The sequence below is a fragment of the Takifugu rubripes genome, chromosome 10 (genome assembly GCF_901000725.2).
Source record: "Takifugu rubripes chromosome 10, fTakRub1.2, whole genome shotgun sequence".
NCBI classification, from domain to species: domain Eukaryota; kingdom Metazoa; phylum Chordata; class Actinopteri; order Tetraodontiformes; family Tetraodontidae; genus Takifugu; species Takifugu rubripes.
This window is the reverse complement of record NC_042294.1, coordinates 9,537,441-9,551,328: the sequence shown is the minus strand read 5'-3', so window position 1 is coordinate 9,551,328 and position 13,888 is coordinate 9,537,441. Positions and strand designations below refer to the sequence as shown.

Below are 13,888 nucleotides of genomic sequence, written 5' to 3'. Positions count from 1 at the left end.
GCAGCGTGGACGCTCTTTGCGCTTCCAGTCCCCCTCCATGCCCGTTATTTTTTAGGATTCGTTCCCTCTGACGGACGCGCGGCAGCCGGACGCGTCTGCCCGGATCCAGCGCCTCTCCAGCCGCGGGGTCGCCGCCTGTGGATGGGCTCCGTCGGTCTGCGCGTCCGCCTCAGCTCCTAACCTCCGACAATAATGGCATCTCACGGTTTTTGGTCTCTTGGGGGAGATAACGCGGGGGCCAACGCCGGGAGTCAGAGCCCCAGCACCCGTGAGTGGCTCTTCTCTGTCTGCGTTCATTCCAGCATTGTCTCGGAGCAGAACCGGCCCGCTGCGGCTCTCGGATTCAGGAATTTTATCCAGATCTTTGTTTTATGTGTCTCAAACTTGAACCTGAAGCCTGATTTGCATTTTTTTTACCCCCCCAGCACGGGCTTGGTGCCAGGCAGCGGCCCAGAAATTCTCCGGAGGACTCGGGTCGAAATTATGTGGTACGTCGCTTCGCGGTTTGTCAGGCAAAATCATGTCGGTCGTTGTCACACTCACGTGCGTGACAGGTGCCGCTTATCTGACCCCCGCAGCGCTGCTCAACGTCGGCGATGCGGAGAAATCGGCCGATCCGGCCGCCAAACTGCCGCCCCCGGGAGAAGCCGCGGGCACCTGCGGCTGCAACAAATCCTGCAACTGCACCAAAGCGGCCGTGGGCTTCTCTGACCTCTACTCAACAGGTACCGGCACCGTGGCGGCTTTTCACGCGCAGATTAACGAACGGCCTCGAATCCCGCAGATTATCGCGCTTTTACGCACGACGGAATTCAGCAAAGAGGCTCCGGGAAATCTAATGAAAATATAAGAACGATAATTAGATGTATTTCAGGAGGGATATTTATCTCCTTAATTGATATTTTAACACGTTTCTTTTTATTAAAGGCCATTGCAAACGCAGGCCGTTTGATAGAAATCGGTGTGAATTCGATTTTGGGAGGATTTTCCTGCCCCGTTCTCTTTGAGTCGAGGTCACCTTCAGCGCAATCTGTGGCGGAGGCGTCGCAGAAAATCAGAAACCCCCAAAATAAAAATGGAGGCCCTTTTTTAAAATTGTATTTTATATCATTTTTTTTAAATCTCCAGGCCTGAATCTCAGGAATAAAACCCTAAATTCGCATTTAAGCGAGTTTTAAAGGCCCAACGCTGCGTCCTCGTTCTCCCGAAAGCTGGAAAAGAGGGAGGATATTTCTAAAATTTCTCCCTGTTTGTAGATCTGTTACCTGCCAGCGACGGCGACACCAAAACCATGACCTTCCTGCAGGAGGTGGTGGATATTTTACTGGCCTACATCGTCGAATCTTTCGATCGGGAAACGAAGGTGATCGATTTCCATTACCCGAACCAGCTGCTGCAGATGAACAACTGGGAGCTGCAGGACGAACCCGCAACCTTGGACGACATCCTGATCAGCTGCCGCGCCACCCTCAAATACGCCATCAAGACAGGTAGGAACCGGATTGATGTAGTCCGATTTCGATCGATCGCTAATCCGTTTAAAAAACTGACTGCGTCGCTTTGTCAGAAACACATTTTATTGTTACATTAAATAAATACTTTTTTGTCTTATATCGATCACTGGAAATAAAGAACCAAACAAAGGACCCCCCCCCTTACACCCCCCCGGACCAAACAAATGACGGTTGGATAAAAAATAGTTCCTCCTCTTGTTCATCGGAGCGATAAATGCAGTGACGCGGTAAATCTGGAGGAGATAATAGGCTAATAATCTGGATTTAGAGCCCACATCCATCATCCAGGGCGACCGAGGACACGCGGGGAAAAAATATACACATTTACAGAATGAATAAAGAACATTTATTGCAAAAACGTTAAAATTTACAGTTAAAAATTCTATTTTTCCCCCCTCAAAATTCGGGATTAAAACGTAAAATCGGTTCTTTTAATCCTGGAAACGGCACGATTTCTTATTTACTTTCTCATTCCAGATAAATGCACCCCCCCACCTCCCTCACACACATACACACACACACACACACACACGCACACACACACTCTTATTTTTGCTGAAGTCTCTGGTTTGTCCCCCCCCCCAGCCCACCCCAGGTACTTCAATCAGCTCTCCACAGGATTAGACATGGTCGGGCTGGCAGCTGATTGGCTGACCTCCACCGCCAACACCAACATGTGAGTATGAGGCCTCGCCGCCGTCGCCACGACGATGGCGGCTCGTCCCACCTCTGGCGCCTGCTCGTGCTGATAGCAGCTTTTCCTCTCTATCAACACAAATTACCCCCCATCTCTGCCCCCCCCCCCCCCCACCCCTGATCCCAGTAGGGGAGGGGGGGTAGACCTAACATTAGGTCCCCGCTAATCTGATGCTAATTTTGGTCGTGTGTTTGCGCTGATAAACCTCCGCAAGCTGATTGGACGAGCTGCCGGAGGAGAAATGGATTTTATTGATTATCGATGACGTCAGAAAAAAATCCTTTCAGAATAAAAGATTCTGTTTTTTGACCTCAGGTTTTGTCAAATGATGGATTTACTTACAGTTTGTCTGATGTGACCTTGTGATCCCCCCCCCCCCCACACACACACACACACACCCTTTCCTGTGTGACGCAGGTTCACGTATGAGGTGGCGCCCGTCTTTGTGCTGCTGGAGTACGTCACACTGAAGAAGATGAGGGACATTATTGGCTGGCAGGACGGACGTGGAGATGGAATTTTCTCTCCTGGTATGTTGCCCCCCCCCATCCTAAACCACTGCAGATGGAGCTGCCTGTGTGTGTGTGTGTGTGTGCGAGTGAGTGTGTGTGTGTTTATCTCTCATGTATCGATTTGCATTTTGATGAAATAAATGGAATTCTCTTTAATTAGCATAAAATCAGTCATTCCTAATGATTTTCTCTCCCCTGATTGGCTGTCAGGGAGCAGAATGAACTGATTCAATAGAAAAATAAAAATGTTTGATTTTAGTAAAGCGTTAATAACTGGCAGTAATAACAACAGACTCAGTGTGCACGTTCCATCTCCTTCAGTTGTTTTTTTTTGGAAGTTAGCTTTGATGCTAACAGTCATGTTTGGTTTACAATCATGTCGTTAGTTTAATGTTGCTGATCTGATTAAATTAGACTTAAATGGGACTTTTGGTTGAAGTCTTGAATGGTGACGAGCTGGTTCTGTTGCGCGGTGATGCTGCACTACCCCGTCTCTCCTCCAGGCGGTGCTATTTCCAACATGTACGCCATGCTGCTGGCCCGCTTCAAGATGTTCCCTGAAGTGAAGGAGAAGGGAATGTCATCCGTTCCCCGGCTGGCGGCCTTCACGTCTGAACACGTGAGCGTCGTCCGCATAAAGAATTCTCAGATTTTAGTTTGTTTGACACATTTTTTGTGATATTTGAAAAGCCGACGTTGTTGTGAAGCTGATTTTTTTCCCCGTCTGTGGTCGAATATGCGACACAATTCAATGTTGTTTGTGGGTTTTTTTGTATTTCAGAGTCATTTTTCTATTAAAAAAGGCGCCGCAGCTCTGGGCATCGGGACCGAGAGCGTCATCTGCATCAAAGCAGACGAAAGGTGTCATATTTATATTCACAAATATATTATAGAAATAGAAATGAATGAAAAACATCAGCAATTTTATTTGTCAATAGTGTGTAAATTGTCTGAGGTGGTAAAGGCTGGTTAAAAGAAAATATTAAAGAGTCCAAATGAAAAGAATCAATTTGGTACCTGCGGGGATGTGAGATTTTCAAAATAAAATGTTATGACACACACACACATATATATGTATATTTAATGAATTTAAAGTGCACACACGTGCTCTTTGTTCACGTTAATCTAAGATGTTTTTTGTTGTTTTTGGATTAAAAATGCAGATTTCTTTCTTTTTCATCTTTTTTCACTCATTTTAAACCAACGAGATGTTTTGATCTCGGTAATTTTTTATTTTTTATTTTTTAAGTGACGTTTCTCTTCGTGAATACTTGTACAAAGGAAAATTCTCTGTGTCTCTGCAGCGGGAAGTTGATCCCCGCCGACCTCGAGAGGAGGATCCTGGAGGCCAAGCAGAAGGTGCGGTGGCCTAAACGGGCCAGGGGGCGGGGCTTAAGCACCTTCACCTATGGTTGATGTTTGCTCTCCACACTTTTAAGGGGTTTGTTCCGTTCTTCGTGAGCGCCACCGCCGGGACGACGGTGTACGGAGCCTTCGACCCCCTCATCGCCATTTCTGACATCTGCAGGAAGTACGGCGTCTGGATGCACGTGGACGTGAGTGCGAGCTGCCGCCGTTAAACCCGTCAGTACGTGAAGGCTTTGTCGCGGAGGGATTGTTGGGAACGCCGAGCTCACCGCTGAGTTTGACGGATTTATTAGGTGCGTCTCGCCTCTGACGGCGCCCAGCTGACCCAGATAGGAGGCGACCATTCGCCGTCTAACAGCGGCGTTAGAAAAACTGGAGCAGAGGCCGTAAATCATCCCGCCGCCCCGACTTGGCCATCATGGCCGCTCCTGCTGAAGGAACTCTATTAACCAAGGTGATTTAGTCCCATCAGGGGAAAACCTCAACTTAGAGGCATAAACGGCCTCATCCATCATCCCTCAGCTGCCGAGAGGCGGGAAGAGGCGGAATTTTATCAGTGCTTACCAACAGTATTCCGGATCCTTCCGCGCATACACACGATGCTGATATATTCGGAATGGGAACATCGCCTCGAACCAACCCGGAAAGGTCACCAGGATCGTGAATCCGTGTGTTTGTTCCATGTGATTCATGGAATCTGGGAAAGGTCTAACAGCCCCCATTTCCTGTGAAGGAAAACCTGTTTTTATGAAAACAAAGTGCTCTTTTTAATCCCCTGAACGGTTGAGCATGTGGTTCTCGTGTGTGTCCCCATAGGGCGCCTGGGGGGGCAGCCTCCTCATGTCCAGGAAACATAGGTGGAAGCTGGACGGAGTTGAAAGGCAAGATTTGGTGTCCCAAAAAAGAGACGGATGTCTGAAATGAAGGCTTTTAAATCAATCAAGCGTGTTTTGTGTCGCCTTCAGGGCAAACTCGGTCACCTGGAACCCGCACAAGATGATGTCGGTACCCCTGCAGTGCTCCGCCCTGCTGGTCAGAGAGGAGGTACTGCAGCCTCGCCGCGCGCCGACGGCGTTGCCGTTTCCTCGTGTTCCTCCTGAACCGGTCTGAACCGGTCTGGGTCTCTCCCTGCAGGGCCTGATGCAGAACTGCAACCAGATGCACGCCTGCTACCTCTTCCAGCAGGACAAGCACTACGACCTGTCCTACGACACCGGGGACAAGGCGCTGCAGTGCGGACGCCACGTGGACATCTTCAAGCTGTGGCTCATGTGGCGAGCAAAGGTGAGGGCCCTTAGGAGGACCACAGGGGGGCACTTTATCGAGGAACGGCCCTTTATCGAGGGGAAATCAGGGCACAGCAAGTCCACACACGTCAATCTATGGCACTGTTTGTCCTGTCGGGGCACTTTATTCCATTCTGCACAGTGGGGAGGCACAATGTTGCTACGTGGGCACTTTATCGGGGATGATCCTCTGGAAAGGCGCTTTATTGTGGTGAAATCAGGGTATAACGATAGATATCAACCCATCGACCCTATCTGGTCACTGATCACATTCCATACAGTGGAAGGGCAGACTAAAGTGCCCTTTATCATGATTTTGATTGAAGAAGATTGCCCCTCTATGGGAGACAGCCTACTGTTTTCTTTGTTCCCACGTGGGCACTTTATCAAGGTTTATCCAATAGATGCAGCCGTTTGGCTTTGTTCCCACGGCTCGTGATGCTGATTAGCTTGTTTTATTTTGTTTTTCGCAGGGCACTATCGGGTTCGAGGCTCAGATCGATAAATGCCTGGAGCTGTCAGAGTACCTCTACAACAAGATCAAAGACCGGGAAGGCTACGAAATGGTCTTTAATGGGAAGGTAAGTGCTAATTTCTGTGGCCGCATTGGGCCACTCCACTTCCTTTGCCTTCTGCTTCTTTGTGATTACAGAGATTTGATTGGCGCGCGGCGTGACTCCGCTTTGTGTGCCCTGAATGCCATTTTTACCTCTAGCTGCCAGTATAATGTGCCGCTATTATCTTTAATAAATGGCGTAACGGCCTGTAATTGCTCATATGCATATGAATAGAACAGCGTCTGCAATATCCCCAACCGAGCGGAGCGGAAGCGGCCCAAACACACTCAGGCGCGGAGGGGTTATTAAGCTAAAAACGCTCCTTCAAAAGGAGTGCTCGGACACCCGGAGTCGCTCCGACTGAAAGCTGGCTAATGCTTCAGGACGTTTTGTTTCCCTACTGAGGCGCATAAAAGCTAAGAGCACCATAACCTGAGGGTGACAGGGAGGACAAAGCAGGGGGGGGGCATCATCCCAGGTGGCCACTTCACTGGAAGCCATTTACAACTACCCCAGAGCGAATACACTACAGCTACACCAGCTGCATAGCATGTGGCTAACAGGATGAAGAAATATTAGCGTGCTTCCTGTGATTGGCTGCCAGAGTCATAGCAAATGTTACCTTTTACATTTAGAGTTTTAACCTGTTTTTCTTTCACGGCGTCGCTGTCGGCCCATTTTCGCGTAGCCCCAACACACCAACGTGTGCTTCTGGTACCTCCCTCCTGGGATCCGTTACATGGAGGACACAGAGGAGAGGAAGAAACGGCTGCACAAGGTGAGCTTTATCCGTCTACCACGATAAAAAGCACGAATAAGATGAAACAACGGTCAAGGCCACAAGTTAGCCAGCGTCACGGCTCTGGCGTTGGAGCCCGCCCATCGACAGTCACGGCTAACAGTTAGCCACGTGTCCTGGGGAAAATCCGTTGAAACAGAAATGCTCCTTTTGTTTCGAAGTTTTAAATAAACATCCAACAATAGTTCGGCTCGGTGAGGTCATGTGCCGTTAGCAAGCGGAGGGAAAAACTGCCAACGGAACTTCCCTCAATTTCCTCCCAATGACTGGAAAATTGTTGGACTGGTGTGTTGGAAACCTGGCGACCAGTCCCAGTACGGATACCAAGGTTGTGATAAACTGGACACCTGTAAGAGATTTACTGGGAGGGAAAGAGGACTTTTCTTCTTCCCCACTTCTGGTTGGCTATAATACAACTATATATTCTATGAAAAGGTTAGTGCTAGCATAAATTAGCATGATTCTTTCTTCTAAAATGACCAATCACACAGGAAGTTCTGACACGTTCACCTCAGAATCTACCGGAAATAGAATAAAAAAAACCCATTAAGTGCGCCACCTAGTGGCGAGGTTATATATTGCGTTATTCATAAAAACAAAAATATTACAATATTTGCATAAAATAACCATTTTAAAAGAGTAAGAGAAGCACTTCTCCCACACTGTTACCTCACCAACTGTTCGGCCTGAGATATTTTTGCTTCCGTCGTATGAAGGCTAAACGATTCGCCAGGCTAGTTTTCCTCTGCGTTCGCGTTTGTTGTATCCCGGGTTACGCAAGTGTTCTGCTTCCAGGTGGCGCCGGTGATCAAAGCCAGGATGATGGAGTACGGGACGACCATGGTCAGCTATCAACCCCAGGGGGACAAGGTCAACTTTTTCCGCATGGTGATCTCCAACCCAGCCGCCACCTTCGAGGACATCGACTTTCTAATCGAGGAGATCGAGCGACTGGGCCAAGACCTATAAGGCCGGATCCCCGCCGATCCGCCGTTACTTCCCCTCCTTGACGGATGAATTGTTTGTGGTGAATGTACCGGTAACACAATTCCCGCTTTGTTTTCTCGTTCCTTCCTGAAAACTCATCTACTTAAGAGTATATTTGAGGAAAAAAACTAGCGATATATCCATATTTAGCGTGTTGTAGCTTTGCCGTGGGCCGACCTGGTCTGTAAAAGTGCTTTTGTCTGCCTCTCCCATGGTGTCGTCGACCCCAGAGTAGTTCAAGTGACGTATCTTTACTCGTACTTTTTCGTGAACTGAAATGCTTGTGCAATAGGTCGACAAGGATAACCTTCTTCTTCTTTTTATTTATTTATTTTTTTTTCAGTGACTTTTGTTCGCAGACTGTGTCGTTAAGTGCCAAACGTGGTCGTGTTCCGTTGTCGCTTTACATTTTTGGAACGTAATGAAAAAGCACTTCACTTTACCTCAGCTTAAACAACTGCCTTCAGGTCGGGTACAGGGACCCCGGCCGCGACGAAAATCGCAATACGGGCGGAAGTGGGGCAGAGTAACGATTTCCATACAATTAACACTTCAGCAACATCGATTAGCATTTATGGCGGCGTCTTGGTCCATCGTGTATCACCTCAGGCTGCGTTAGCCTGGTCAGCAGCTCACCGTGCTACTCTGTTTCGTTAACGCAAATTATTTAATCCGGAAACATAGCGAGCGTCCAGGTGTCCGATTTTGTTGGGGGGAAAAAGCAGGAAAACCTGTCGTTTTTATCCAGAATTCTATATTTTCTGAAACAGGAGATCAAAGCAGAGCCTTGTTGTTTTGAAGATCAAAGCCTCAGTTACGGTTGCCCTACACGACTGCGCGTAGCGAGCATTTGTTTGTACTCCAGCGACGAACAATCAACGGGCGCTAACGTTTTTTTTGCCGTTTTAACAACTTCTGCTTCGTGCGTTTTCTCTCCGGAACTCGCCGTAGACGAGGGAGGCTCCGCCTTCGGCGGTCATTCGGCAGATTGGGGCTGTTCCGGAGCGACGCCCTGGACCAAATTAGAATAAACTGGATTTTATCCCTTGATCTGAGGGGAGGGGGGAGATAGAATTCTGGGAAAACACCACAGTTCCGGGAAAGAAGCATTTATTTACGGGAACGGGGCAATTGTTCATGTTCAAGGTCACCAGATTAACTGTTATACTTGACATCGTTGCACTAAGATCAACTCGTGCTAGGGTGGGGTGACCCCCGTCCCTAGCGTCATACCTGAGATTTTGCTATTCATTCACAAGCAATATTTTAGCGTGGGTCCTAACTACCATTAAACCACGAGTGTACGATAGTGAAGGATAATCAAATTTTCCTGTTACGCAGTAAAGAGTAAGTAAATATAAGACGTGCTAACGCTAACCCTGGTTCAACATATGGAGGTCCTGTAGCATTCTTATTAGAATGACTTAGAAAAGCACAATTAGCTCCTCGTAGTTTGTTAGCGTACAATCACTTTTGACCGTAGTGTAAATAGTTCTTCGAGATGTCCCGAGTACATATCGTTGTGAATACATAAATGTATATAAGACGTATAACCAGAGACTATTTGTGAGGTAAACTTTATCATATTTTCTCTATCTTTAATGTAGATTATACGTATTTTCCTCCTGTCAATACGAGATTTGTTGTTTCGTTTTTTTCGTGCGCTTGTGAGACGCGTGACGTTGCTGTTCCAGACGCTGGCTTTCAAGAGACGGACCGACGATTTATGCAAAGCCGTCCCTCCTCCGAAGCACTTTCCTCGTGCGCAGGTGTGACTCGACGGCGTGCGTACTTTAGCGTGTTCGTGGCGTGTTGTTTTTCCTGCTGTCGTCTAGCTTCCCTCCCGGCGCGGAGGCCGTGCACTTTAGCGTGAACCCACGACGTCGATGCTTCTTTAGGTTGATGTCTTCAAATGTTCGTGAATCAGGGGTCTTTCCGGGTTCGTAGCGCACGTGTATCCATGTTTGTACATATATATATGTATGTATATATGTAGCCCCGCCCACACCAAGTTGCTCCCTCTTGCTCGGACTGATCACAGCAACTTGGGTAGCCGTGGAAACCCAGTTCTGTTGTCTCTCGCTGTTGCTGCTGCTGCTGCTAGATTTGCTTCTTTGCACGTGCATGCGTTGCCTTGCCTTTCCAGCTCGTTAACTGTCTCCTATAAACCTATTTATCTCTCTATATAGTATATACAGTCTGTGTAGCTCCTGTAATTAGCCTTAGTGTCTGATTATACCGCTTAGCCTGTAGAATAGTGCACTGTCGCTCCGGCCTTTACGTGTAATCGCTGTGTCTTGGGCTTCCTGTAAGGTTTCTCTGTGCCGCAAGCATGCTAACCCCCGCCTAGCATCGTATTCCTCCCACCGCTTGATCGATCTCTATCCTGTCTTTCTCTTCCGCTTGAAGACTGTCGCCGCTCTGACTGTAGCCTCTTATATCTGCGTATAGTCCCTCAGCATGTCTCTGAACGCTCTTCGCTGCTCCGTGCTCGTATTCCGACCGTTTTCCTCCCTTTCTCTTTCGCTTGGTGTCCTCTGGTAGCAGTGACGGTTCGTCCACGTGCTTCTCCTCCTCTGGGTTCCTCGGCTACCCGCTGTTGTTCTGCCAAAATGTTGCTTTGCCCTGAAGTCCCTTGTCAGCTGTAGACGTGCAACCTGGTTGTCCGATTGTTCGTAAATGGGATTTACTCCGAATAATAATAATAAAAAATTAATGGATTGATTAAAAAGGGGAATATTCAAGGTGCTCAGAGTGCCGGTAATTTTAGCTCAATATGTCACTTTTAAATCATATATTCTGCAAGATGCTGTGTTTGCTTCTCTCCGACATTCGTTTGTCCTGAACTATATGTTAATGTTGGGAAAAATAGAAATAAACATGATAAAGGACAGAGCTTTCTGGGCCTCTTCTTTTCCTCAAAACGCTGCAGGTGAACAACAAATGTTACGTAAAGCGAGCGCTCGTGAAGAGGAACGAGTGGTGCTTTCAGGGGTCGAGCATCGTCCCTTTTCACGGAAAGATCCTTGTTTGGGCCGAAAGTCAGGAATCGGATAAAAGGTGGAAACAAGCAACTTTGCAACTTTGGCCGCATGTTCCGTTAGCGCTGGCGGCTAATATGACTTATCTTTTCTCTTCTGTATTTCCACATGATTTTTCAAAGCTTGTTTATTGGCGTGCATGAAACCACACAATTATTTTCACCTGTAGCTCACTGGAACCACATGTACGGATCTGCACTGTAACGTTTGGGGAGGAATAAAGAGGTTTTCCCCACTCGAATCTTCCCTGTAAACAAACGTTAGTTATTTAATGTCTTTAATGTCAGCATCACCAACAGGTTGCTAACAGCGTCTCTAGGTGGCACTGCTGCCCAACAATCATCCCCGACCAGGATAGCAGGAAGGTGGGTGTTCTGACCCGCTAGTTCAGGTTCAACCTCAACCTTGATGATGCGCCACCACGTTGCTACGTCAAATGTCACCTCCGGATGACCCGAACCTCCAGCTCTGTGGAGGACACGAAGGGCTGCACGCGATTGGTTGGCAGAAAAAAAGTGCTGTAAATTTGAAAGTATCGAGAAGCGACTTTAGCCGTGATTTATGAGCAGAACAATAGATGAAATCAAAGAGAGACGCTCCGACTCGGAGGCAGGAGAACCGCTGAAGTCCGTCCTCCACCCCGGGGGCGTGTGCTAGCTAACCTGAGCCAGATGTTGGCGGCTGTCGACTAGCGTTGCATTAGCGAATGCTTGGGTGACACCAGAAGTTCCAGCTGTCAATCTTTAGCCGTCCAATTAGCTAAACAGATTAAAACAGCCAATAGTGACAAGCTGTAAACAAACCTTAAACTCTACTTTTAACTGACTAAAGAGTCCAAAAAACATCTGTCAGCACATCTGAAGAAGCATTATTGTGGCAGATGTTAGCAAGTAGTTACACATGTTAGTCGGCTATTACATTTTTTAGCTAAGGTTTAGCAGATGTGAGTAGCAGCAACGAACATTTGCCGTTTACGAGACTGATTCCATCCTGAACTTTAGAATTATTGGATTTAAATTGACTGTTTAAATGTAAAATTTGTAGTTTAGGTTTGTTTGTCGATGCAACAATGTTGGATTAGCAAGAAAAAACCTCTAAATTTGTTAAATTTGAGGGGGAAAACAACATGAACCTGTAAATGTAACTCTTACCATTGTTTTTTGAGTCTTTTCTGTAATTATCCCGTAAAGTTTTCACCATGTGGTGGATTTAAAAAGGTTTCATGTTTCGCTCTTTGGACGTAAAGACATTTTTTTAAATTTGCCATGAAAAGAAAAAAATATCTGGATTCGTCTTTCATACGGAGCCAAATCGGCTGATTTTGTTTCCTCTTTTGAAGATTGCTGGCAGCTGGCAAACAACTGGTTTCCCTTCCAATTCTACTTAAACTGGTTTTATTACCGTCGGCAGAACTCGTTTAAATTGGCCTCATTTGTCCCAAAATGCTTTAAACCGTTAGAACGACCCCGACAGCAGCGAGAAATGATGGTAAAACATGTTAAATGTCTTCGATTCTGCCCACAGTTGGGAGGCTTCAGGCAGAGGTCAACAAGAGGTCAACAAGAGGTCAAGAAAGGTCAAGAAAGGTCGACGGAGACGAGCATCATTTCAACAGGCCTTGCAGGTGGGGAAGTTTCCCCTCTGACTTCAGGATCCAATAATGGCGTCCAGACCAGCGAGGGCTCCTCTGAACCCCAGACCAGCGAGGGCTCCTCTGGACCCCAGATCAGCGAGGGCTCCTCTGGACCCCAGACCAGCGAGGGCTCCTCTGGACCCCAGACCAGCGAGGGCTCCTCTGGACCCCAGATCAGCGAGGGCTCCTCTGGACTCCCAGACCAGCGAGGGCTCCTCTGGACCCCAGACCAGCGAGGGCTCCTCTGGACCCCAGACCAGCGAGGGCTCCTCTGGACCCCAGATCAGCGAGGGCTCCTCTGGACCCCAGACCAGCGAGGGCTCCTCTGGACCCCCCTAAGGCGGCGACAGTTTTGGTTCCTGTTGTTCCCCAAAAACAACCTGAGGTGAAGACGCAGTCGCACCACCGAGGCTCGTTTCTCATTAGCTTCGCTGACCTTCCGGTGCACCTGGAACACCACATCAGCATGTGTTCTACTACATAAACACACACACACACACACACACACACACACACACACAGACTCATTTGTATGGATGTATTCAGGGAGAAACCAATTAACCCCCCAAGCAGCAGGGAGTTGATATGAGTGAAAGAGCATTTAAATATACACCAGAGGATCCTCCAACACACACACACACACACACACACACACACACACAGATGAAACCATTAGCCCTTTAAATGGCATCTTTATGGAGACACGGCTTCCCGTCCTGTCCATACCCAGATAGACTGACCCCCCCCCCCCCCATGTGTGTGTGTGTGTGTGTGTGATTTTTGGGAGGTTCTGGACGGGCCTGCTGAGGTCAGCTATAGTCCTAACCCGTAGAAGCCCGGTACCAGAACCGTGCCTTTCAGACAGCCCGTGTTTGTGTGCGCTCGCTCATGCATCAGCGAACGCTCTAATGACGAGAAAAACACTCTCGCAGATGGACGGAGGAGGAACAAACACGGGACTGTGGCCGCTGAAAGGTCCTTTTGAGGGGGCAGAAGCAGAAGTGGGAGCTAAATGAGTTCCCACCGAAAGAACCTCAGCAGCTCAACCACATTCTGACTTCCTGCTGACGCTAAAAACCTCGATTTTGTTTCTCCTCCTCCAGAAGAAGAAGAAGTGGATCCCTCCGTTTGGTTTCACCTTCAATCCCCAGAATAAAATTAGAAGGTAGGAGGACTAATGTGAGAATACACATGACACATGTGTCATGTGTCAACCCCCCCCCAACACACACACACACACACACAAACTGTTGGTGTGGGCCTGGCAGCTCCTGGATTTTAGCATGTTTTATTGCTAATTCAAAGCAAAATCCCAGAAAAAGCCCTCAAACATTTCCCCGAAGTCCAGTTTAGCTCATGATCCAGCTAGCAGAGCTAGCATTAGCTAGCATGCAAGAGCACTCTTGCGTCCATCCTGATTGATGCGTTTCCACGTGCACACGCGGCAGAGCCAGGAGTCCCACCGGCATCGGTAATTTACCACAAATGGAAATG

At 47.9% G+C, this 13,888-nt stretch overlaps 1 protein-coding gene across 1 annotated transcript; it reads left to right on the top strand.

Annotated features, from left to right (window-relative positions):
* The first annotated feature begins 192 nt into the window (after positions 1-192).
* gad2 (glutamate decarboxylase 2) lies at positions 193-10,613 on the top strand. Its single transcript, XM_003968132.2, has 16 exons — positions 193-268; positions 426-488; positions 579-725; positions 1,257-1,490; positions 2,100-2,190; positions 2,629-2,741; positions 3,227-3,342; positions 3,505-3,584; positions 4,028-4,082; positions 4,163-4,279; positions 4,908-4,972; positions 5,057-5,135; positions 5,226-5,375; positions 5,851-5,958; positions 6,623-6,712; positions 7,529-10,613. The coding sequence occupies exons 1-16, from the start codon at positions 193-195 to the stop codon at positions 7,700-7,702; spliced, it is 1,758 nt and encodes a 585-aa protein (XP_003968181.1). The 3' UTR covers positions 7,703-10,613.
* Positions 10,614-13,888: the final 3,275 nt, after the last annotated feature.

Coding starts and splice junctions, on each gene's coding strand:
- gad2 (XM_003968132.2), top strand. CDS start 193: ATGGCATCTCACGGTTTTTGGTCTCTTGGGGGAGATAACGCGGGGGCC. Junction 269..425: donor GAGTCAGAGCCCCAGCACCC/GTGAGTGGCTCT, acceptor TTACCCCCCCAG/CACGGGCTTGGTGCCAGGCA. Junction 5,959..6,622: donor AAATGGTCTTTAATGGGAAG/GTAAGTGCTAAT, acceptor ATTTTCGCGTAG/CCCCAACACACCAACGTGTG.